Source organism: Pipistrellus kuhlii, unplaced genomic scaffold (genome assembly GCF_014108245.1).
Source record: "Pipistrellus kuhlii isolate mPipKuh1 unplaced genomic scaffold, mPipKuh1.p scaffold_m20_p_5, whole genome shotgun sequence".
Taxonomy (NCBI): domain Eukaryota; kingdom Metazoa; phylum Chordata; class Mammalia; order Chiroptera; family Vespertilionidae; genus Pipistrellus; species Pipistrellus kuhlii.
The window spans coordinates 25,734,143-25,758,789 of record NW_023425551.1 but is presented as its reverse complement, the minus strand read 5'-3'; the positions used below and the strand labels follow the sequence as shown (position 1 = coordinate 25,758,789).

The 24,647-nt window shown below is 34.5% G+C and overlaps 1 protein-coding gene across 17 annotated transcripts in view; it reads right to left on the bottom strand.

Moving 5' to 3' along the window:
• The window catches only part of STXBP5 (syntaxin binding protein 5), a 128,435-nt gene that overhangs the window by 68,406 nt on the left and 35,382 nt on the right, over positions 1 to 24,647 (bottom strand). For 16 of the 17 annotated variants that reach the window (XM_045573018.1, XM_045573016.1, XM_045573020.1 and 13 more), the window contains exons 7-9: positions 18,606 to 18,689; positions 13,792 to 13,915; positions 690 to 768 (exon numbers count right to left, since the gene is read on the bottom strand). In XM_045573018.1, coding sequence (XP_045428974.1) covers positions 690 to 768; positions 13,792 to 13,915; positions 18,606 to 18,689 — 287 coding nt within the window. The remainder of the gene's footprint in view (positions 1 to 689; positions 769 to 13,791; positions 13,916 to 18,605; positions 18,690 to 24,647) is intronic. The other variant, XM_045573013.1, reaches the window with a different exon arrangement.

Sequence of the window (24,647 nt, the reverse complement as noted above, 5' to 3'; positions counted from 1 at the left end):
CTATAGAAGTAGAACTACATGTTTTTTTCTGGGAAACTAGAACATAAGCAAAAGAACTACTTTAAAGTATAAAGAGATGTAGAATTAGAAAAATAAATTAAATTTTCCCCCCTAAATTATATTTTAAAATATAACACTTGGTGCAAACAAAAAATATATGTAAGGTATATAAAGTGTAAAAACCATTTAATTCTTATATTTAATTTATATATAGAGGCAATCAATGTCTTCAAATTCAACTAATTTCCTTTAATATTAAACTGTACTTATTTTTTGAACTGCCAAATATTCTTATAATGAGATTTAAGTTTTGAAGAATACATATAAAATTTCACAATTAATATATATAATATAAATAGGTTAATTTTAAATCATTTTTTTTCTTCATTGATATTTTGCAATTTTCAGTAGTGAATAAACTCTATGTTAACTGAAGACTAATCTACTAGAATGTATAAAGTTTGATATGAAAAATAATTCATACTTTCCAGGATATATAACAAAACTGCTAAAGACAGAGAAAACATAAAAATGGATTTTATCCTAAATTTACCAATTTTAGTTATTTTGTGAAATAAAGAAAGTATAAAATTTAAGACAGAGATAGACCATTCTAAAGTAGGTCTTTAGCCTTAGTGCTATGTGAGCAATTATATACAATGAACATTGGCAATGAAATAAAATCTTACCCAGATCTAGACGTTTTGAATTCCACCTTGAGGATAGGTTTGCATGGTTCTGGCTTCTTCCCATCCTTTAACTGTTTTCCTAAAATATATTTTCCTGTATTAAATTCTAAAATTCTAAGTTACTCTAAATTCTTACATTGATAGCTTATAAAGTGAAATATAATGAAATCCATCATGAAACATTAAAAAGTGATTCTGGTAGAATTATTTAATACAAAATATTTTAAATAACCAAGTAAATTTATTGCTTGAAATTCAGTGCTAAAAAGTAAAAAAAAAAATGAATAATTTTATAACAACACTTATGCAATATAATTCTAGTAAGAGAAATTGACAGTCTTCCCAATGTTTTTAATTTTAGAAAAGAAAAATAAAATTTCAATTTACTCAATTAATTCAAGTTTTAAGATAGCCAAATTTGAGAAAAAGAAATATAAATCAGTTTTTTACCCAAGTGTGACAGGTTAAACCCTATGCTAATAAATTCATTTATATTTATTCTCCTGAAGTAAAATCCATCTGTTGTAATATCTAGAAGGCGGCTATAATATGTATCAGGGAATCATACTGTCCAAAAATTCTGAATATTTAAAAAAAAATTGTTGATTTCTGTTATCTATTTCTACAAGTTCATATAGAAACAACTTAGAAACACATAAAGAAAATAAGGTATCTGTGCCCATTCCTTAGAGACTAATCATTTTAAAGAATATTTTTCTTGGATCCCAAACACACGCTCCTACCCCAACAATTATCTTTCTTCTCAGTTTCCCCATCTCCAGAGTACCTATCTTATTCTAATAGACTTTTATATTACATTTGCGTTTGTCTCACCAACAAGAATAAATGTAAATTACCTGAAGGCAAAGGTTTCTATGCTTTCTGTTGATGTATATACCTGATGATAAAACATTGTTTGGCATACAGTGGGTGCTCAGTAACTATTTAATAAATGAATAATAATTTTTCCTTTGGATTAATTCCTAAAAAGGGGACATGTGAGTAGAACTGTATTCCAGAAAGACTGTACCAATTTATACTTCCATCAGCGATGTAGTATTTTGCCACACCTTACCAAAACAGTTTTTTCTGATTTGATAGGTGGAAAGGGAATCTCATTTTAATTTTCATTTTTAATCCCTAACTATTCTTAGGCTTATTAGTCATCTGTATTTCTTTTAAAAATAGCTTATATCTTTTATCCATGTTTGTATGTAATCTCCACATTTAAAAATAAATTTAATACTCAAAGGTCATTAACATTGTACCTATCATATATTGCTAATATTTTCCCTGGTGTCATTTGTAACTGAATTCTTAGCAGTTTTAAGAAATTACACATTTTTAAATGTACAGATTTAAATAATGAAATCTATCAGTCTTGTCATGTTTCCAGTTAAGAAAACTTAAAACCCCAAAATATAAATTCTTCCAAAACTAATTTATAAATGTAATGTAATCAGAATCCCCAAAGCCTTTCTTGAATTTGATTAAAATGGGGGACTCAATGCCTAAGAACAGCTAAGGAAACAGGGAAATGAGATTAACTTCCACAATGACAGTAAGGACCTCCGTAACCTCGCTTTCCCATAGAAATTGAAATACTAGCAAAACAACTAAAGTTAAATTCTTCAAAATGCTGGAAATTAACCAAAGTCACAAAACAAGAACATTGTCTACTCCATAAAAACAACTGTACCTCAGAGACAAGGAGGACTGACACATTTTGATGGAGTGCTTATTCCCATCCCATTCACTCCTAACTAGGTGGCCAGGAAGAGATAGGAAAAGGAATCAGCAAACACAGAAGACTCTTTTTTTCTTTTCTTTTGCAGTTCTAATAAAACCAGCTTCCCATGAGTACAATTAACATTTTATCCCAACTTGCAGCTGCCTGGAAAGCCATACTCCCAAGATGCTGTGCAATTTTACTTGATACAGATACCAGCTCAGAGAGACAAAATACCTTACCCTGTAGGGCATCAGAAATAATACAACCTGCTGGCAATATCTAGCTGCCCAAGGCTGTGGTTTCAGTTGAAACACTTAAGAAAGAGTCTGCGTAGGAATGTAAAAGAAAAATCCTCCAAAACTAGACATATTCCTGGGGATCAAAAAGGCTGCATACATGTATAAGGCCGCATTCAATCCCAGGAAAGACCTGGGAAAGGAGAAGGCCAAGGTCTCTGTCACTCATCTTTGGGCAACTTTGAGACCGTGAGCAAACAGGAAGTTACAAAATTAAATGGGAGTTACTGCTGGCAGGAACACTAGAAAAGAGAAACTGATGGCTAGTGGAAATATAGAGGGCACAGCCTTTTTTTGAAAGCAGTCTGAGAACATTTATTAGGAATTGAGAACAATTTCTATAAAATGTGTACAGGATAGTAATGGCAATCAGTAGGGATCAAGAACTGAAAACAAAGTGAATGCCCATTAATTTGGAAATGCTGAATAAATTGGCTACATTACATGGCCATTAAAATGAAGAAATTAAGAGTTATGCCAGATAATATGGAAGAGATTCCTAAAGTACAGTGGATTAAGAAAAACAAAATGCAAAAGAATCCCAATATAATTCTACTTTATGTAAAACAATAATAAAAAATCATGGTTATAAATTATTAATATGTATGATTTTAGAAAAAAAATATATACATTTTAGAACACCTGTACAATTTTTAACATAGCTATTAGGGCAGGAAAGAGGATTGATTGGGTTGCAAATGTGGATAAAGATTGAGGGAGAAGGAACTTGTATGGTATGATCCCATTTGTGTATAATGAGGTACACATGTATGTCTACAAAAACCTATCAGCCTTTTTTGTCTTTTCCATCTTTGGTTTCTTGCTTAGGAAGCCCTTCTCCACATAAAAATCATATACACTTTCTTTGCAATTTTTTGTAATTGCTTTATATTTCCCTTATTATATTTAATTATTGATTTCCAAGTATGTTTTGGTGTAGGGAAGTTACTTTTCCCCTATTTAATTAATACATTATCAGTCATCTCAGTGCAAATTTAATATTTTGAGCTATAACTGTGAGAGAATAAAGTGCACATAACTAAAGTGTAGCATTTATAGCTTTCTTCAATACTATAAAATATCACCTTTATTACATAAAATTTTTATAGATATGTGAATGCCAACTGGTATTGTAGCATCTAATCTTGCCTTAAGATCCCAGGAGATCACTTCTTCGTTACACAGAAATGATGGTGCAGTGGAATCTTAAATCTCTGGCACCCCAACATATAAGAACCAAGAAGTGACTAATGATGGAGGTAAGTAGAACACCAGACTACAGGACTGAAAAGGACTCCTCGGAGAGAAGACTAGACTGTTGAGGTGGAAGAGGGAATTGAGGAAAAAAGAAAGGTATGAGGGCAAAATAAGGAAGTTTAAATATGAAAAGAAGTCCCTTGTGCTGTATAAGAAACGTAAGAACATCAACCTCTATTTCAATCTGTTGAGAGACACAGGACCTTCCAAGTAAAGCATTTAAATGTTTGCTCTGAAGAAGGCCACCATCAGACTTTTATCTTCTACCACCCAAAGCTCTAATGGGAGTGTCAGACTGATATAATCTGGAATTACAGATGCAAATTTTACAAATGCTTTAAAAAATTATTGTAACATACTTTTAATAAAGTAAAACAATGATTCAGAGATAACTCAACTTAACTTACTTCAATATTCGCTTGTAATCTTTCAATGGCTAGAACAATTTTCAAAGAAGGGTGTTTTATTTGCTGAAACCTTTTCAAGTCTGAGCTTATATATATTACATAAAACTTGGCTAGGTACAAAATTCTTACCTTTTTGTTTTGCTTAGTAGTCTTTTGACATTGCTCTATTGTGTATAGCATTTAAACTTAAAGTTTAAAGCAATCTAATTTTTATTTCTTTATAAGTAAATGTTTTCCTATCCCCTGCTAGAATACTAACAGCATATTTTCATTAACTCTGTAAATCAAAAATGTTGCAGTTTTTTTTATAGTGATCTTCATTAACCCTGCTTGGTAGTTAGTCCTTTTGATGTACATACTGTGTTTCCATGTCTCCTTCCCCCTCACCTCAGATCTTAAAAGTATATTTCACCAATTATTGCTTATGTTTCAAAAGGTTTATTTACCAGTAATCCAAGATTAACCATTTTCTAAATCAAATCAAATAATAAGGCACTAGCTAATATTTTATAAAGCATATGTCAATTAAAGGATGCTTACAAGATCACCAGATTTCACCACTAGGTGTCATCTTACTTCTTACTTGCTATGCCACCTGAGTAGCAAAAATCTGTGCTTGTTCTTTCAACTGCCTGTGGATTACCTTGATAAATTGTTGAAAATATCTAGTTAATTATAAAACTTCACTGGATAAATCACATAAAACTCAATGTATGATTTCTTTTTGTCTCTTACTATGCCCTGCTTCCCACTCCTGTAAGCCATCCAACCACAGAGAATTAATTGGTCCAACTACTGTTGATTCTAATTCCAAAATTTTATTCAGGTATGCCCAGTTCTTCCTATTTGCTGTCACAAATGAATTCTTCATTATTTATTGTTTACTAATACAATGGTTCCCTAATTGGCCTCCCAGTTCACTTCCTAGTTCTGCCCCCAGTTCACTGGATACATTACCAACAAAGTAATGTTTCCAAAATGTAAATGTCACATTTGTCATAGTAAAATCATTTACCAGTCACCATCCTGAAAGCCAAACTCTTCAGTATATTATGATATATATTAAAATCTTGATATGTGTCTCTCTGTGTTTCCTACTCCTTTCCCAAAGGAAGTTTAAATTCTGGTTTTATTAAACTATTCGCAATTTTCCAAGAACACTGTGTTTTTTATTATATCTTTGTATCGCCTGACTAAAATGACCATTTATGTTCCTTTTTACCTCATAAAACCCACTCATCCTTTATGATCAGGCTCATATAACCTGAATTTGTGAAATCTTCCTACATTCTCTTTATCCAAAGACTTATTTCTGTTTCCACATATTATGCATGCTTTCATCAGCATTTATTATAATGCAATAGTTAACATTTTTATAGATAATTTTTACCCACTGGTCTATGAGTTCTTCAAGGGCAATATATATCCAGTATTTAATCTCAGGTACAGACGCAGTGATTAGTAAATGTCTACTGAAAGAATGAAGACGTATTAAAAATGAATGCTTCCTAAGTTTTTAATTTAGCATTTAGAATGCAGAGCACATTTTCTAACTGATATAGTTGTGTGCAGCAATTATGCTCTCAGGCTACAGCTGATGCCCACCACTCACACGTGACTACTGAGCATTGAAATGTAGTCTAAGTTAAGATGTGTTGTAAGTATAAAATACATACCAGATTTCAAAGAGTACACAAAAAAAGTAAAATATTTGTTTTGTATGTCGATTACATGTTGAAATGATAATATTTTGCATATTTTCAGTTAAATAATTTTATTATGAACATTAATTCTGCCCAGCCTGTGTTGCTCAGTGGATTGAGCACTGTGCCATGTACCAAGGTCACTGGTTTGATTCTGGTCACGGCACACATGCCAGGTCTCAATCCCCAGTACAGGAGGCAGCCAATTGATGTTTCTCATCAATGTTTCTATCTCGTCCTCTTCCTCTCTCTAAAATCAACAAACACATTTAAAAATAAATAAAATTAACTTTACTTTTTTTTGTAGAAGAAGTAATTCATAGAAGAAATGGGTTTAGGAAACAAGTTATAGAGGCAAAGGAAGGGATCATGGGGCTGAGAATTGAGGAAGGTAAAGGTGATGTGCCTGGAGGGGAGGAGGAAATGGTCAGGAGGAGGGAGAGTGCAGTGAGTTTCAAGGATGGAGATTTTAGGGGAGGTCCCAGAGGGAGACTCAATAGAATATTCAGAAGCTTTCTAGATCTGACCTTTAAGGGTCCAGGGTCTCCACTAATTGATCTGTTGGTTGGCACCAGGGCAGGAGTTATTACCCAATGCGGCTGATCTGAGATTTTGCTGCTTGTCTGGGCCTGAAGCTGAAATACAACTGACCCTACGTATTATCTCTAAGGAGGGAAGGCCAAAGGGAGGGTCTAAACTGAAAAACCTGTTTGTTTTTACTATTAGGATGATTACTACTAAATTTAAAAATTATATATACAGCTCACAATATATTTTTATTGAGCAGCAATGTTCTAAGAAAAACAATGATTCAGAATGAGCTACTAACACTAGTTTGAAATGGGGATGACATTCTTTCCTTAATTCATGTAATGACAGAATTGATGTACAGTTGGACTAGATACACATATAAAACTGTGTTTTGTTTGTTTTATCATCACCTGAGGTTATTTATTTATTTATTTTTTAAGACAGAGTGAAAGAGAGGGAAAAAGGGGAGAAAGAGAGAAACATGGATATGAAAGAGACACATAAATTGGTTGCTTTACATAGGTGCGCTGACCAGGCCTGGATGGAACCTGCAACCCAGGTATGTGCCCTTGGACTAGGAATTGAACCTACAATCCTTCAATGCACAGATTGACGCTCTAAGCACTGAACCACACTGGCCAGGGTACATATTTGGTTTTTGACTCTTGACTCGTGGGATTTATGATGTGCTTATTTAAGGTCCAAAACTCCCCAAACTTCCCTTGTAACCTCAGTATAGTAGCTTTACTGAAGATTGTCAATTGGTTTAACTGGTTTGGCAAGAATGGCTTTATTATTTAAAGGGCTTCCTTGCTAGTTTCTCTTTGCTTCCCTACAAGTCAGATCTTGGTGATTGGAGCTAGAAGACTCAGCAAAATCCATATGTGCACATATGGCTTGCATATGGGCATCTGTCAGAAGTTTTGCTGCCTTATTTGTCCCAATGTAGCACATCCTTTGACTTTAAATAAAACCTTACTTTAAGATTGCTCTGTGGAGTTTGGTGAGTCCTTTCAAATATATAAAATGGGGTAAACTATGCAATGGAAATATATAAGGAGCTAAAGTTTTTTGTGTGTGTGTTTTGTGTTGTTTTTAAAATATGTTTTTGTGATCATAGAGGGAGAGGAAGGGCAAGACAGTGAGATAGAAACATTGATCGGCTGCCTCCTGCATGCCCCTTCCTGGGGATCGAACCTACAATCTGGGCATGTGTCCTGATAGGGAGTCAAATCTGCAACCTCTTGGTTCATGGGTTGATGTTAGACCACTGAAACACTTATCCACACTGGCCAAGTTGGTTTTATTATTTATTGAATTTTTATGCTTTAGGTAATCTTAAGAGATTAATAGAATTATTTGTATGTCACATCCTTAAAATACTAAAATGATGTTTGTGTGAACTTTGATTTTATTTTTCCTTCAGCAACCCTTAATAGAATAAAAGCTCCCCAATCACAGCTTATTTCTTAGTATGTTTATTGATTGTACTGATGAATAAGCCCCAGAAACTAAATTTTAAAATGTCATTACCTAAAATGGACACCTATTAGTTTTAATCACCTAGCACCTCCGTTTCCTTTAAGAATCATCTGATTCTGGTGAAGATAATCACAGAAAATCTACTCTGCAACACATCATGCATACATGCACACACACAAGATTACAGGGGAGATCCTCTGGGCCCAGCACTGCAATATATATCTATCCGCCCCGCCCCCCCCCCCTCTCTTCCCCTCTCCCTCTCCCTCTCAAACTCAAACACACACACACACACACACACACACACACACACACACACACACACACATAGGGTTACAGGGCAGATGCTGTGGAGCTGTCAGCCAGCAAACCACTTGATCATTATAATTGCATGTGAGCCATGACTATCAAATTTCTTCCCTCTTAAACAATGAAATCCCATCTGTCATAGGAAAGAAATAGGCCAAAAGAGAGAGGGTAACAAAGCTCATTCCCTCGACTACCAATACAGAAATACAGATTTACAAACCATCAAAATGCAATGACTTTCCAGATTCAATAGACCAACTCAAATATGGCTAAATTCCATATATGCACAAAACTTTATATCTATTCAGTCCTGCCATTTTACATATCATGAAATTAAGTCACAGAGATCAGTAATGATCTCCACAAGGTTTTTCACACAAAGCAAAACTAAAATTACATTCTAGGTTGTATGATTGCCAGGGAAATGTTCTCTGATATTCATAAAAACTAGACTCAAGGGAACTATCACTTTTTTTGATTGTTTCAATTAATAAAATATCACAAGGTGAGTAATTTTAGACATAAAAACTATAAACCATCTTGATACATATAGTAAAATTATCCAACATTATTATCAGAAAATTTTTAATTGAATTCAAATTACTCTCCTTTGCTGGCTATTTTATCACTATCTAAATAATTATGTCCCTCAAAATGAGTCCACTATTAAACAATTTTATCAATGATGGATGTCATTCAAGGCTAAAGACTGAACATCACTAGCAAATCTAGATAACTGTTTCTTAATTCAATTATAGTTCCAGCACTAGGCCATCATTTATCAAAGTGTATTTCATGGAAAATGAGAAAACCAAAACATGTTCTATGAATAAAAGATACTAAAGGCAAATACATCTGGGAAAAGCCACATAAAATAAATGAATATATAAACTAATATAAGTAATAAATATTAAAAAGTTAGTAATTGTGAAATACATTTTGGAGAATACTACCCTAATCTAACTTACAGTCCAACCTTACTAAGTAAATAACATATCCAGATTTATATTTACTACTGGAGGCCCGGTGCATGAAAATTCATAACCGGAGGGGGTTCCCTCAGCCCAGCCTGCCCCCTCTCACCGTCCAGGAGCCCTCAGGGGCAGAAAGTGACCCAGTGATCAGGGGAAGGTGACACCCCGTGACACCTCTGCTGAGGTCACTGCTGGCAGCACAAGCCTCGGCTAGCCCTGGTTACCTGAGCCTCAGGAGGCCCTGGGCTGCTGGGCAGCCACCATCTGAGGCTTGCCCACGCCTTAGGCATTAGCTGGGCAGCCAACATCCAAGGCACAGGCAAGCCTCGGGCCAACCCTGGGCAGCTGGACAGCCTCTATCTGAGGCTTTCCTGTGCCTCGAGCCAGCCTTGGGTGGCTGGGGGGCTGAGGCGACTGGGAGACTCTGGAGGCAGACGCGCAGAGTGGCCAGACCCGCCTGGGGGTGGACCCGGCTGTGCCCCTGGCTTGCCATTCCAGCAGGGCTGAGGGGACTGGACGCTGCCATCATTAAGGTGTGGCAGTCAGTTAGCATATTCCCATTGGCTGTGGGTGCCGCCATCTTTGGGAGGGTGTGATGGTCAATTAGCATATTACCTCTTTATTAGATAGGATAATCATATGTGTATAGCACATCTCAAGGTACTTCATTTCAATTATTATCTCTATGTATAGATAACAATGCTGAGGTTCAGAAATGTTAAGTGACTTCCAAAAGACACAGAATCAGAAACTATGGAATCAGGGCTAGACCATAAGTCTACTAGCTTCAAAACTCTATGTCAGGCTGGTGTAACATTATGGCTTCTAAATAGAGTTCAGAACATCGTAAGGTAATCTTAATATTGAATATAATACTGGTAGTAGTCTTAAAGTACAATCAGTTACTGGCTATCAAGGTAATGCTTATAAATGTTTTATAAGAATAAGATATTTAACCATTGAATGGGTTTAAACATGAAAAAACCCAAATTGGACAAAATTTTAAAAATCTAGTACATTTAAAGTAACTTACCATCATGGCCTGCTTGAAAGTAAGAGCAAGAGACCAAAAAACTTTAATTACTAAGGAAAACCCATAAATTTAAAAATAATAATGAGAAAAAAACCCTAAATTTTGATCCATCAAATCAGATAGTATTCAGTATACTAAAAATTATGCACAACAAATTGGTATAGATATAATATGTAATACCTTACAATATAAAATTTTATTTTTACTTTAATGTATATAAATGCACTTAGTTTTGCCACTAAACTCAGCCATCAACACAATTTACCTTTAGTAGGTTACCCACCAATACCAGCCAACATCCTGGGCCTTGGATGCTGGCTGCCCAATAATTGGTATTTCCAACAGGTAGTTGTAAATACCAATTATTTCCAACTACCTGTTGGAAATAATTTGTATTTTATAAATAAAGAACACTTCTGATCACCTACATTTTTAGACTGCTCTACTTTTAGACACCTGTCACAGAAAAAATTTTCTTTAGATTTTTTTTCTAATACTGAAAAACAGTAAACCACATATTATTTGTCGTTTGTTTAAAAATGATTTTAGCTTGTAATCCTCTTATGTGAAGAGACTACAAACTCCGTATAAACTTTATGCTACTTCTAAAAGTTGGCTTTCAAGTAAATACATTTTTAGTATAAAATGGAATCAAGATTAAGTAGAAAAATCACCATCTGGCAAACATCACAGTAATAATTCAGCCAAGAAATATCATCAGATGCTAAAATCAGAGGATAAAGTGTGATGAGAAGCAGTATGGTTATAGTCTCCAAGTACTCTTTCAAATCAGAGTACTAATTGATTACAAATACAAATAAAAGACACTATTAATTTCAAAAGGACAAAGAATAATGTTATAGCAGACAGAAACTTAATGAAGAGATCACACCAGTAGAGACAAATCAAACACAGTTCCACTTGAAAGGATTCAAAAAGAACACATCAATCCTTCTGGGGTAGTCCTACTGAAAATGTACTACCTGAATCCAATCATGAAGAAACATTAAAAAAAGAAAATGAGGTATATTCTATATAAATAACTTAACTAGATAATATTCAAAATTTATAAATTACTAAAGTCAAGAAAAGGCTCAAAAACGGTTCCAGATTGAAGAAGACCAAAGAAACATGACAACTAAATCTAATTTACTTATAGATCCGTTTGATAAAAGGCAAACCTTGGTGATAAAAGAAACTGTACTTGTGTAAGAAATATATATTGGAACTAGAGGCAGGAATGTCGTACACTGAGGGATTAAGAGTTCCTCAGCCCGGCCTGTGCCCTCTCGCACTCCAGGAACCCTCGGGGGATGGCCCCCTGCTGGCTTACAGGAGCGGGCCTAAGCCAGCAGGCAAACATTCCCTGGGGGTCCTTAGAGCTGCCTCAGAGGCGGAAAAGACTCCCGCCACTGCCCCTGCGCTTGTCAGCCATGAGCTCAGCTTCTGGCTCAGCGGTGCTCCCCCTGTTGGAGCACACTGTCCACCAGGCGGTAGCTCCTGCATTGAGCGTTTGCCCCCTGGTGGTCAGTGCACGTCATAGCAAGCAGTCATTCCGGGGTTCGGTCGATTTGCATATTAGCCTTTTGTTATATAGGATTATATAGGAAACTTGGGGACAAATGGGCAGTAATTTAACAACTTCCTCTCAAATGGCTCAAAAAATGTGTTTGTACTATTTTTACCAAACTCAAAAACTAATATTATTTTTACTATTTTCAATATTAGTTCCATTTTCCTCTGGATCAGACAGGTTTCTAAAATAATCATCTACTTTTGGGTTGGTGTGGGGTTTTTTTTTGTGTGTGTGTGTGTGTGTGTGTGTGTTTTGAGACCTCAGTTCTAGTGAGTTTGGAAGAGCCCAAGATATATGAGAATTCTCCGAAGTACTACCAAGATTAGTGACGAGGCACTAACAGAAGGAAGAAAGAAATATATTAAGGAAATATGGAACCTATTACCATTCAGACTATCCTCTGGATAATGTACAAACAGATCTGTAACAAATTTAAAATGTGTGCTTTTCCAGAAAGATGCCTGCTACCACAAAGCAGTGGTAAAGTATATCACAATATGTAGTTTCAACAATTGTTACTTTTACCAGAAAATAGAGAAGTCTGCCATAGTTAGATAAAATGTTTTAAATATTACTGTTTCTTTAATTTCTACATTGTAATATTTCAGAATGTACCAATTTTTTAAAAAAGTAAGTATTCCTATTTTAAAGCAAGCAATTAAATATTGGCAATATCTAGTAGTATATTCTTTAATATACTACCATTTTTAAAAACCATTTCTTTAATATGATTTCCCTGAATTTGCTGGGTAAGAATTTCTTAAGATGGAGTTAAAGAATGCAGAATAATAAAGACATACAAATTCCTGGGCTCCACCCAAAACTCAAAGAAGGCCCTCATAATCTGTTTTAATAAACCCTCCAATAAAATCTACTTTTAGGTTTTGTAAATACTACTTGTGCAGAAAAGAGTTAATATAGTAGGCCTGAGTCTGCTATCTCTAGCTGTGAGGGCTTGCAAGGTTAGCTCTTCGTTGATATCTGGTCACTAAGCTTTTGAGTCAGCTCTTAACCACCTCCCAGACTGAAGAGTGGGACACTGTGCCTGAGTTGTCTGTACAAATAATGTAATAGTTTATGATGAATCCCTGATTTCCTTGTGAGAGTCCGAAATTTTGATATGTGCTAAAGCAGAAGGTGCTTATGAACTGACTCCAATAAAAACTCTGGGCAACTGAACGCTGAAGCCCCACGGTAGAAAGCATTTCAAATGTGTGATAATAACTCTTTGCTAGGGGAATAAACCATGTTGTGTATGACCCCACTAGACTTCAGATTTCACCCCATGTGCCTTTTCTGTTTATTTATTTTGCTTTGCATCATTTTGCTGAGTCTTGTCAGTTTTCCCAGTGAATCATCAAACTTGGGGTAATCTTCAGGTACGTCTACACTACTTTAATGTATAAAATTCCTTCTGCAATGTTCCAAGTATTTCAAAAACTATTACATATACATTAACAACTTGTAAATTGATTACTTAAAGATGACAAAAGCTTAAAAGGTCTATATAATTCACAAAATTATTTACTTTTTGAACTATTATTAAAACAATATTCAAAAGATAATTTAACATTCATTTTCTCAAAATTCAAATTAGCTATTTTGACCTTAAATATAGTTAATTTGAGATTTTAGTACATGGTTGCTTTATATTTTTCTGTATGTTTAATTATTTCTAATTCACTCAAATTAGACCCATCCTTTTCCTCATAAAGAAACAGAAAAACAAATTCAAATGCATACACAAAACAGTTTATTGTCCATCACAATTTAGGTAGTGTTTAAAAGTGATACATTCTTACCGTGTGGAGTGATTGTCTGTACAGGTTTAGCAGGAGACCTCACATTCCATATAGTCAAGGTGCCATCAGAATGACTACAAATAAATTGTTTTCCTTCATGATGCCAAGCCACTGAGTGGATAGCCTATAGAAAAGGGGTGAAAATTCCATTAAAAAAATACTTAAACACCTAGCTACTCATAATTGGTATTATAATTAATTTTTGAATCTCAGAGAGAACAAAGAGGTGGGTGGGTGGGTGGGTGGGAAGAGATAAGCTAAAGAACTTTAGTCAATGGGGATCAATGGGGGATTACATATGTAATACTTGTAACAATAAAAACTTTAAAAAACAAATATAGAAACAAAAATAATTTTTTTTTTATATTTCCAAAACTGAAGACAATGTTAACTTTACATTCCCATAGTAATTTAATCTTCTAGCAATACAAATGAGAATTTAGCATTGACACTATTTTGACTCTTTTTACTTTATTTACTCCTTAAACCAGCATAAGGAAGCTATAATAGTATATGTATGTATGTATGTGTGTGTATGTGTGTGTGTGTGTGTGTGTGTGTGTGTGTGTGTATGTATGTATATATATATATATATATATATATATACATATATATATATATGTAATTCTAAGTTCAGAAAAACAAAATGTATTTTTATACTTAGAAAAAACTATACCTAAACAAATTATCAAGTAAATAATTACAACCAATATTTCATGGGCTAACTACTTGCATTGATACAAAACAAATTTTTTAAATTAACTAAAATTTAAAAAATATATAGTATTTTATGTAAGTACACACACACACACACCATACCACACCACACACAAGTATATGTATACAAGAAATGCCACATAAATTATTTATATATATAAAAGCTAAGCGACCGAACGACTGGTCACTATGACTTGCATTGTGGTGGCCAACCAGTCTGACAAGGGCCTGGATTGTCCCCACCAACCTCCCACGCCCAATCCCCCTGGCCATCCTAGCCCCCAATCCCGATCAGGGGCAGGGCCGATCAACCTCCCATGTCCCCCCACCTCCCAGTCAGCCTGTCCCGGATCAGCTTTTCCATCCCAATCCGGGGTTGGCCGGCCAGATCCCACCCATGTATGAATTTGTACACTGGGCTCTAGTTTATGTATAAATCATACAATTATACCTTTTCATTAGTGTTCTTAGGAAAATTAGGTAGTGATCTATGTTAACAAAGTAGAAACAACAAATCTCGTTAACCAAATCTGTCACATGCTCAGAATTAAAAGATTAATTTGGAGCAAATCTGAATAATTCATTGGAGAAGTTATGAGATATAAAGTAGAAAGGATTATGTGACATTTCCTTTCTATGTGACATTTAGGAATTTTGTGTGTAAGTTGTTGTTGTTTTTTTGTTTGTTTGTTTTTTCTCCAAGAGAATATAAAATTTCCAGGAGATTCTAAGCAGGTAACTTGTTTTTGAAAAGATAAAATAGAAAACTAGAGATAGAGATGATTAAGAGCAATGGATAAGGAAAGATCTCAAGCACAGAATAAATGGAAAGGAGAAGAACAAATAAATGAGAGATGTACAAAAGTTGTTGGAAAAGATTAATTCAGGGTAGAGGGCAAAAAAATGGAGAGAAGGAGGTAAGATGATATAGCTATTGGAATAAGCCACAAAGGAGCAGTATATAAAATTCCAAAAGTTCTTTAAAAGATGTACTAACAAAGAAAAAAATCTTAACTATAAAAAAAATCTCATGAAGCAGTTAATAAATATTAAGAACCTCAGTATTTTTATCTCTGATAATATTTTTTAAAAAGAACTATCTACTCTAAAACATTCTTTAAAAAGTAACATCTAATTATTATGCTTGATAAAAGTAGTACATATTATGATTTCTCCTATTCGTATAAAATTAAGAGGGCATCTTGAAAAATAATATTCTAGAAAGAGAACTGGCTATTTATCAAATTTTATACTCACTAATTCAAAATAAAGGCAAAATTAAATAAATTCCCTACTGTTGGTTTTGAAAAGTAATCAGTACTATTAGAATCACTTAACACTAAAAGTTTTATCTATCGTGGTATAGCTGATCTTACATTATACATATACTGATTAACGTTTTTAGTACACTTACACAAAAAAAACAATTTCTGTTCTCCAAGAAAACAAAATTTGTTCAATATTCAAGTCAAATGCAATGTTGGTTCCTAGTGTTAATTATATACTAAAACCCTTAGAAAAATATGAACAAAATGACAAAAAGAATTTTATTATGTAGACTTTGATTTCAATATTGAAAAACTCTAGTTTTGTTTATTATTCTCATGTAATTAAATAAGGTAAATGCTTAGAGCACTGAATGAATTATTTCTTGAATCTCTGAATAATCCATTAAATTGTATAGTTTTGGCCCTAATATCTTAACTTTTAAACATTTCAATATTACTTCCACTACAGATGGCAGACAACAGTAATACTGCATAATTGAATAAGACAGTACATTTTGTAAGATAGTTGATAAAATTATTACATATTGAACATTAAGTGATTTACAGTTTTTTCTCTCTTATATTAAGATTTAAACAAGCATGAATTACCACTCTGCAGTAATATATCTAGATTCTAGACCTTGAATGTCAGTGACTTCTAATATCACACAAACTAACATTCCACTGGATAGAACAGTAACAGCATTATCTATTAAGTAATCTTGCTAAACGTGAAAAATGAACCTGAATTTAATCAAGTCTCAGTAAACTATCCAATTTATAGGATATATGAGGGTTAAAAAAAGGTTAAACATAATTGAATGCAGCCAGAAAAATCCTTCTTTGGAAGACTATCTTCAACAAATAAATGGGGGGGGGGGGGGAGGGGGGAGGAGAAGAAGAAATGAGGTAAGAAAGTGAAATAAGAGAAGAGTCACATCAGCCTGTGGACTGAAGGGTCCCAGGTCTGATTCCAGTCAAGGGCACATGCCTGGGTGCAGGCTCCATCCCCAGTGGGGGGCATGAAGGAGGCAGCAATCAATGATTCTCTCACATCATTGATGTTTCTAACTCTCTCTCTCCCTCTCCCTTCATCTCTGAAATCAATAAAAATACATTAAAAGAGAGAGAGAAGAGGTCTACAGTTTAAAAGAGACTTAAAAGGTGTATCAATCAATCACAATCAATTTATATTTGAGTTTTAAAATAAGCAACAATAAATGTCTACAGCAAGTATTTCAAACAGCCCAACCAATATAACAGTATGTAAAAATTATTTTAATAAAAATTTCATAACTTAATTTTTATAATATACTGTTATACATTATCTACAGTACACACACACACACACACACACACACACACACACACACACCGTATTTTCCGGTGTATAAGACGAAAGCTAAACTGTGTTCTAGTAAAAAGCCTGCTCAGATTGGCCAGAGTCAGAGAGGCGGTCTATTAAAAAAAGAACTGGTGTTGCCTCGGAAGTGGGGGGTAGTCTTATACAGCGAATATAGGCCTAAACCTATGGTCTTAACTGTAAAATTAGGGGGTCGTCTTATACACCCGGTCGTCTTATACACCGGAAAATATGGCAGACTCTCAACACAGGAGCTGCTGAACTGCTGTGAATTGGTAGCTGCAGTTCTTGGGTGATGCACCCAGAACCAGGGAGGAGGATTCTGGGGTGTGTTGCCGCAGAACTGCCCTCTCGCAATCTGGGACCCCTCAGGGGATGTTGGAGAACTGGTTTTGGCCAAATTCCCATAGGCCAGGCAGAGGAATCCCACTAGTGCTCAAATCCATGCACCAAGCCTGTAGTTATTAACAAACTACAAAGTTCACTAATGACTGATTACTATAATCATGTTGCACTCATTTCCCTTATGCATCTTACACGCAGGCACACCATTTCTCTCCACTAATACTAGCAGCGAATATTTCAGCAGCTGATTGCCAAATCATTAGTCTTGTACTGACTTGTTTGGTGTGCGCAACAGGAAATACTTTGCTGAGAACAAGAAAAATAGGTTTATTTGCGTTACCCTTATTAATTTGTGCAGTTACTCACTGTCTGGTAAATTAATGTTCAAGAAAAAAATATTAATTTTTATTAAAATGTTCTATTATTTTATGTTAATGATTACTCATTTATTTCAGCCCTGTGTATTCAGCATGTCTCTCAAAATAAACGTAAGTTTCTGTGAAAATTGAAGCTTCTGCCCTCGCCAAAGCCTGTGGACCAAAAGGTCCTGGGTTCGATTCCAGTCAAGAGCACATGCCCGGGTTGCTGACTTGATCTCAGTGGGAGGCATGCAGGAGGCAGCTGATCAATGATTATCTCTCATCGTTAATGATTCTATCTCTCTCTCTTCCTCTCTGAAATCAATAAAAATATTTTTTTTTAATTGAAGCTTTTGTTTATTTGCGACCCACATAAACTTAAATCTTGTTTATTTGGCTTGTGTTAGCCTTTGAGTCTGACATGCTTGGTCAACAGCATATCATGATCATTCATATAAGATAAAAATACAATTTTATTAACTTGCTTATTATAAATGTATAGAATAACTGCAAAAATACATGAAAAATTGGTAAGACTAGTACCTGGGGTAAGAAAGAGACTGGATGGCCAAATGACAGGGGTGGGAAAGAGAATTTTTTATATCTTTTGAGCTATATAAATATATTATCTATTATAGAAAAAATTTTGTATTTATTGCAGCTATAAATGTTGCCTAAACTAAAATTAGCAATTAAGTTCTTAGAAAACCTGCTCTGAACTAGAGAAATGACAACATTTTTTATTAACAAAAATGTTATTACCTCATCATATGTGTATCTGTAGTCGCCTTTTTTTGATTTGAGGTCCCATAAAACTACTGTTCCAGATTCAAAGCCAATCAAAAGCTGGAATAAAAGAAAATGACACATTACCTAGGAATGGTAGTAATCATATGAAGCATTTATTTTCTGACAAGGTAACAATTATCATTAATATGCATCTAATATAAAATTAATGTAATTAAACATCTGCATTGCTAATTACTAAACACATAGATCACAAATGAGAATACTATATTTCATATTTACATGCTTTTTATGATTAGGGGCTCAATATATATCATACAAATTTTTTTGAGAGAGAAAACTACCATTTTGAAGTCCTCAGTGTACATTTTAATTAATATAATAAATTAGCAATACAAATTCACATTTTTATGTGCTTTAAAGTTCACAAACTTTCCTAATTCAACACATTATCAGGTAATCTCATTTATTTATCTACATATTAATTAGTTCTAAATTATATCCAGCCTAGATCCTTCACATGAGATTTAGACTCATAATTCCAGTTGCCACATCTCCACTTATCTACTCAAGAAGAACCTCAAAGTAAATGTTTCCAAGTGAATTCATTATTTTCTTTCTTACTCTCGTCTGGTATTCTCTGTTGCAGTGTCTTTCTCTATTCTTTATCTCAACATTCATTAAGTTGCTCAGGCAAAAACCTGGGGGTCATGTTAACTCTGGGTCCTCCCCTCCTCCCCCACATCAGGTAAAATCATCAAATAATTTTAAAATTACATTCTATCATCTCCTTAACTTACTTTCCTCCATCTCCAATAACTTACTCCAAGACACAAGATCTCTGAAATTAACACTTTATAATGTTTGTAAATGTCAAATTGCTATGTTGTATACCTGAAACTAAATGAATATAATACTGTATGTCAACTGTAACTGGAAAAAAAGACACAAAGATCTCCTTTCTGGTCTCTTATTCTCCCTGATTCCAAGTCTTGCCTCCCTTTTTAACCCATTCCATATTGTGGTTAGAGTAACAGTTCTAAAATGTAACCCTGATCATGTCATGTATGCTCTTATTTAAAAGTTTTTTAGGATAAAGTCCAAACTAAATATGACTTTAAAAGATTCATCCTGGTCTGTCTTCTGCTTACCTCTCCAGCTTTATCCATTACCACACACTCAGTACCCAATAGACTCCAGTCCATCTTTTAATTCATGCTCTCTCTTACCTTGGAGCCTTTGCACATGCTGTCTTTCTACCTGGGCCACTCGACTTGAATGTCATGTTCTGCTAGACTAATCCTACTAACTCTTCAGATACCCTCTGAGCTATCACTCACTTCTTCTGTGAAGCCTTCCTTGACCTACCAAATGTAAGTCAATGCCTTTCCTATGTGCTCCAACAGTACTCTGTACTATTTTTCATCTGAAGGGTCACCACACAATATAATAATGGCCCTTGTCTTATCTGAATTATCTTTTAGACAATGACACTGGTCTATTTAAGGAAGGATTGATTTTATCCTATTCACCACCATACTTGTAACATAAGACACAAGAACTGATCCATTGTAGATACTTAATAAATCTTTGTAAATGAATAAATTTTAGACTGGAATGCATGTTCATGCCTTACAAACTGTGTAAGGCATGAACATGCCAACTTCTGCTGTCCACCTAATATTTTCCAAATTTCAGTATTTCCTCTGCTTGAACCTCCTCCCCTTTTATTTACTAAAGAGTGTTCTATTCATTTTTAAGAATCAGTTTAGTTGCTTTCTTGGTTAAGCCTACCCAATTGCTCTAGAAAAAGAGATGCAACTACTCCTATACTAGTACATGCATTTCACCTATATGTCTCTAATAGCGGCCTAATACATGTTAGACACTCAACTAGTTGTTTAATGAATGCATAATTAGTAGGTAGTTGATAACCATTTATGTACTCTAAGATATGAACAAAATTTGGGGAAGAACCAATAATTTTAATGAAATATCAATTTAGTAGATTTCAGACTACAGTACATTTATAGGAGCCAGTCATTGAGACTAACAAAAGAGGCTTTCCCACAATGGCAGGAAGTATAATTTCTGTAACCCAAACACTTTTTTCCCCAGGCTGTCTTATATAGATACACTTTCTAAAAAAAAACAAAAAAAAACAACTGTATTTGTTTCCTTTAACTTTTCCTAGTCCTTCCAAGTATCATGGATATGTGATTATGTCACTTTCTGACGAGGGAAGAAAACTTCAGAAATAAAAAGAGATGAAAAAGGATGAAACTCAAGAACTGATGTACAGTATAAACAACACTGGATTGCTCAGCACTAAGCTCTCAAATGTGCCATTTAGTGTCCATGTAACTTTAATAATGTTACCCCTCCAGGTCCCAACTGGTGCATGAATTTGTGCACTGGGCCTCTAGTCCTCTCATAAAAAGCATCAGTGCATACAATGACTACGCATACAGCTCTCTACATTAATAACTTATCTATATCTTACAGAGAAAATACAGTACAATGGAGAGGACTCTGGAGTTGAAACCAGTGAAATCAGTGTTCAAAATCCCAGTTCCACCAATATCTAACTTTGTATTTCTTGACCACATAATACTTTCAAGTCTCTGCCTGATCATCTGTAAAACAAGAAAGATATCTCACTAAAATTTGCTGGATCAGATGAAACAGTGTATTTAATGTGTCAACATAGTGTCTGACACAAAGTAAAATTCAATAAATGGCAGTCAATATAATCTATTATAACATCTTAATGTTTCAAAGATGTTGAATGAGATTAACTCTGGGAACTAAGGAGAATTAATATAATGCAAGTTTCAAAAAGTGAGGATGATATAAACATTATAATTTATTTTCGCAGTGAATTAAGAATATATTGAGCAGTTACTATTTATACTGTACAGACAGCCCTTGGGTTACATCAGACTCGACATACAACGTTTTGTGGTTATGTCGCCATCTCCCATTTATTTACAAAAAGAAAGTTCATCATTTCAACATATGTACATATGTGCTTTATGTTTTTTATTACTTATTTACCACAAGTAAAGTTCAGGAATTGTTATCTTTCTTTTAAATTTTTTTTTACCGTTTCACTTTATTACTGCTGTGTACTGTATGTGCTCCACGTGAGTGACGTAGGTGCTTATGTAGGTGTGTTTCGACTTACAGTGAAAATCATGTTATGCCACGCTGCAGAAATGGATCTCTGAAATAACTGGAGGACCTACTGTATTCTGAATATAATGTGAAATGTAAATCTGCATAAATATTACCTCTGTGTTCATGAAGCTTTTTCGAGTTCACATATACACACATTTCTAATACAAGGCAATATGTGGCAAATATTGTAAAGCTTACATTAATAAGACGCTAGCGAATTTAGAAGTGAGAGAAAGCATTTTCTTTCAGAATTATCTGGGAAAATATCATGAAAAAAATTACTTAATCCGAGTCTTAAAATGAGGGTAGGACCCAGCCAGTTTGGCTCAGTGGTTGAGTGTTGATCCATGAACCAAGAGGTAGCCTGTTGGATTCCTAGTCAGGGCACATGCCCCAGATGCAAGCTTGACCCTCAATGCAAGAGAGAGCCAATGATGATGTCTCTCTCTTGTTGATATTTCTATCTCTCCCACTCCCTCTCTCTAAAAATCATTGATTATAAAAAATATAAATATTTTTAAATGAGGGTAGGAAGTCACTGGAGAGAGAATATCATTAAATAGAACTACCTAAAAGAATTTCAAACAGAGAGACTCACATAAACAAAGCATGAAGGCAGCAAAGAGCACTCAAAAATGAGAAATAATTATCTGCTTCAGTACAGCATTTTGGTTAAGATGTTCTGAAAGATAATGAAGCCCAAAGCTACAGTTGAAGAAACTCTTTTTGTTAGATACTGTAGAACCACTGAAAGCTTCTGAACAGGAGAGAAGAAAGATTAAAATGGCACTCGAGGAAGACTGATCAGGAAATGATTCAAGAATGAGTTAGAATGCCTCTAACTACCTTGGCCATAATGTTCTGTAATAAAAAGAGACACTGAAAAGGAACGATTTAAATGATTTAGTGACCAAGTCGAAGTAGAAGGAAGGAAAGTTTTCAATTCTCCCCACCCTGCCTCTCACCCAAAGGCTTACCTTTCAAACAAGTATGTTGCACCAAAGAAAATAAAGTGAAGATACAGGTTACTGTAACGTGCTTCATGTAGTTTCTCTCAAAACATACAATTTTATATATAAATATAAGCTAACTCTAAATATTAGGTATAGTAATAATTAATGTCGTTTTCTAATATACTTTTTTAAATCGAATTTATTTAAACAATACAACAAAATTTAATCAACAATATAGTTGCCGTTCTTTTCTACTACTTGTGCCCAACGCTCAGGAAGCATTTTAATCCCTCTGTTGTAAAATTCTTGTGATTTTGATGCAAAAAATTCGGTCAATGCATTTTTGAGGCATTCTTCATTATTAAATTTTTTTCCAAGAAGAAAGTTTTGCAAAGAACGAAACAAATGGTAATCGGAAGGGGCAATATCAGGAGAATATGCAGGTTGAGGGAGAACTTCCCATTCCAACTGGCGCAGTTTTTCAGCAGTGATTCTTGCAGTATGCGGTCGTGCGTTATCGTGGTGAAGAATTACGCCCTTCCGATTAATCAGCGCGGGTTCTTTTTCTCTTAAAGCTTGGGCTAACCTTTCCAATTGGGCACTATACACTGCACTTGTAATGGTTTGGTTAGATGGTAAAAGTTCATAATGAAGAATTCCTTTAAAATTCCACCAAACACACAACATCACTTTTTTCGCATGCAAGTCAGGTTTTGGTGTGGGCTGCGGAGCCTCATTTTTGTCCAACCATTGAGGCCGCCTTTTCAAGTTAACATACAGCACCCATTCTTCATCTCCGGTAACAATTTGCTCTAAAAACAGCAAACGGTTTTTGACGAGAGAGGAGCAAACTGCAAATTGTGACTCTTTGATTACGGTTGTTGTCGGTCAACTCATGAGGAACCCATTTTCCAAACTTTTGGACTTTGCCAAGTGCACACAATTGATTGGAAATTGTTTTTTGTGAACAATTTAAAGTTGTCGCAAGCTCTTGTTGGGTAATTTGAGGATTTTGCACCAAAAGAGCTTGAAGAGCTTCTTGATCAAAATTGGACACACGGCCTCGACCACTCTTGTCATCTAACGAAAAATTTCCCTCTCGAAATTTCTCAAACCAACGCTGGCATTTTCTGGCGCTAACTGCATCTTGACCAAGAGCACTACAGATGTTTTATGCAGCCTCACTTGCTTTTCTTCCTAATTGGAACTCGTAAAGCATGCAGTGCCGAATATGCTCTTCATCCGCCATTTTCTTAGCCCTAGTTTTGCAACAAAAACCAAACCAAACACAAACTTTTTCAAGCAAAACTTGTTAATTGCACTTCACACGTTCTGTAGAGACCACGTGTTTGAAGGTTATGTCAATACAAGTCAACGCCAAGCAAGATTTTAAACGAATGTTAAAAAACGACATTAACTATTACTAGACTCGATAGTACAGCTACCCTTTTGTTTTCCCAGTGACAAATAAAAGAACAGTGTTAAACAATCTATAGGCTCAACTACTCCCACTAATTGAGGAAAGGAAAAACCTGGGTAAAGTGCTTCACAAAATTTCTAAATTTCATTTCACTGATTTCCAATAGTGACAAATTTCCTGGTATTTACATAGGTTAACATAATAAATTTATATACAAAGACATTCTATCTTTAAATAGAAATACCTGACAGATTGGTTGGATTAGGAAGTAGAAATCATGGAAAAGGAATTTTTATGATTTTTAAATATATTTAACAAAACTAAATTAACAATAGCTAGATACTGCTTGCATAAAACTGGTTCCTGGTTATAAAAACTTAAATAAAAATTTAAAAAATTCTACATTATTAATCTAAGCTACAATATTTTTTTCTTCTCACAATTTTTAAAAACAAATTTGGAAGGTATAGTCATTGAAATTTTTTTCTTTTTTTATTTCTTTAT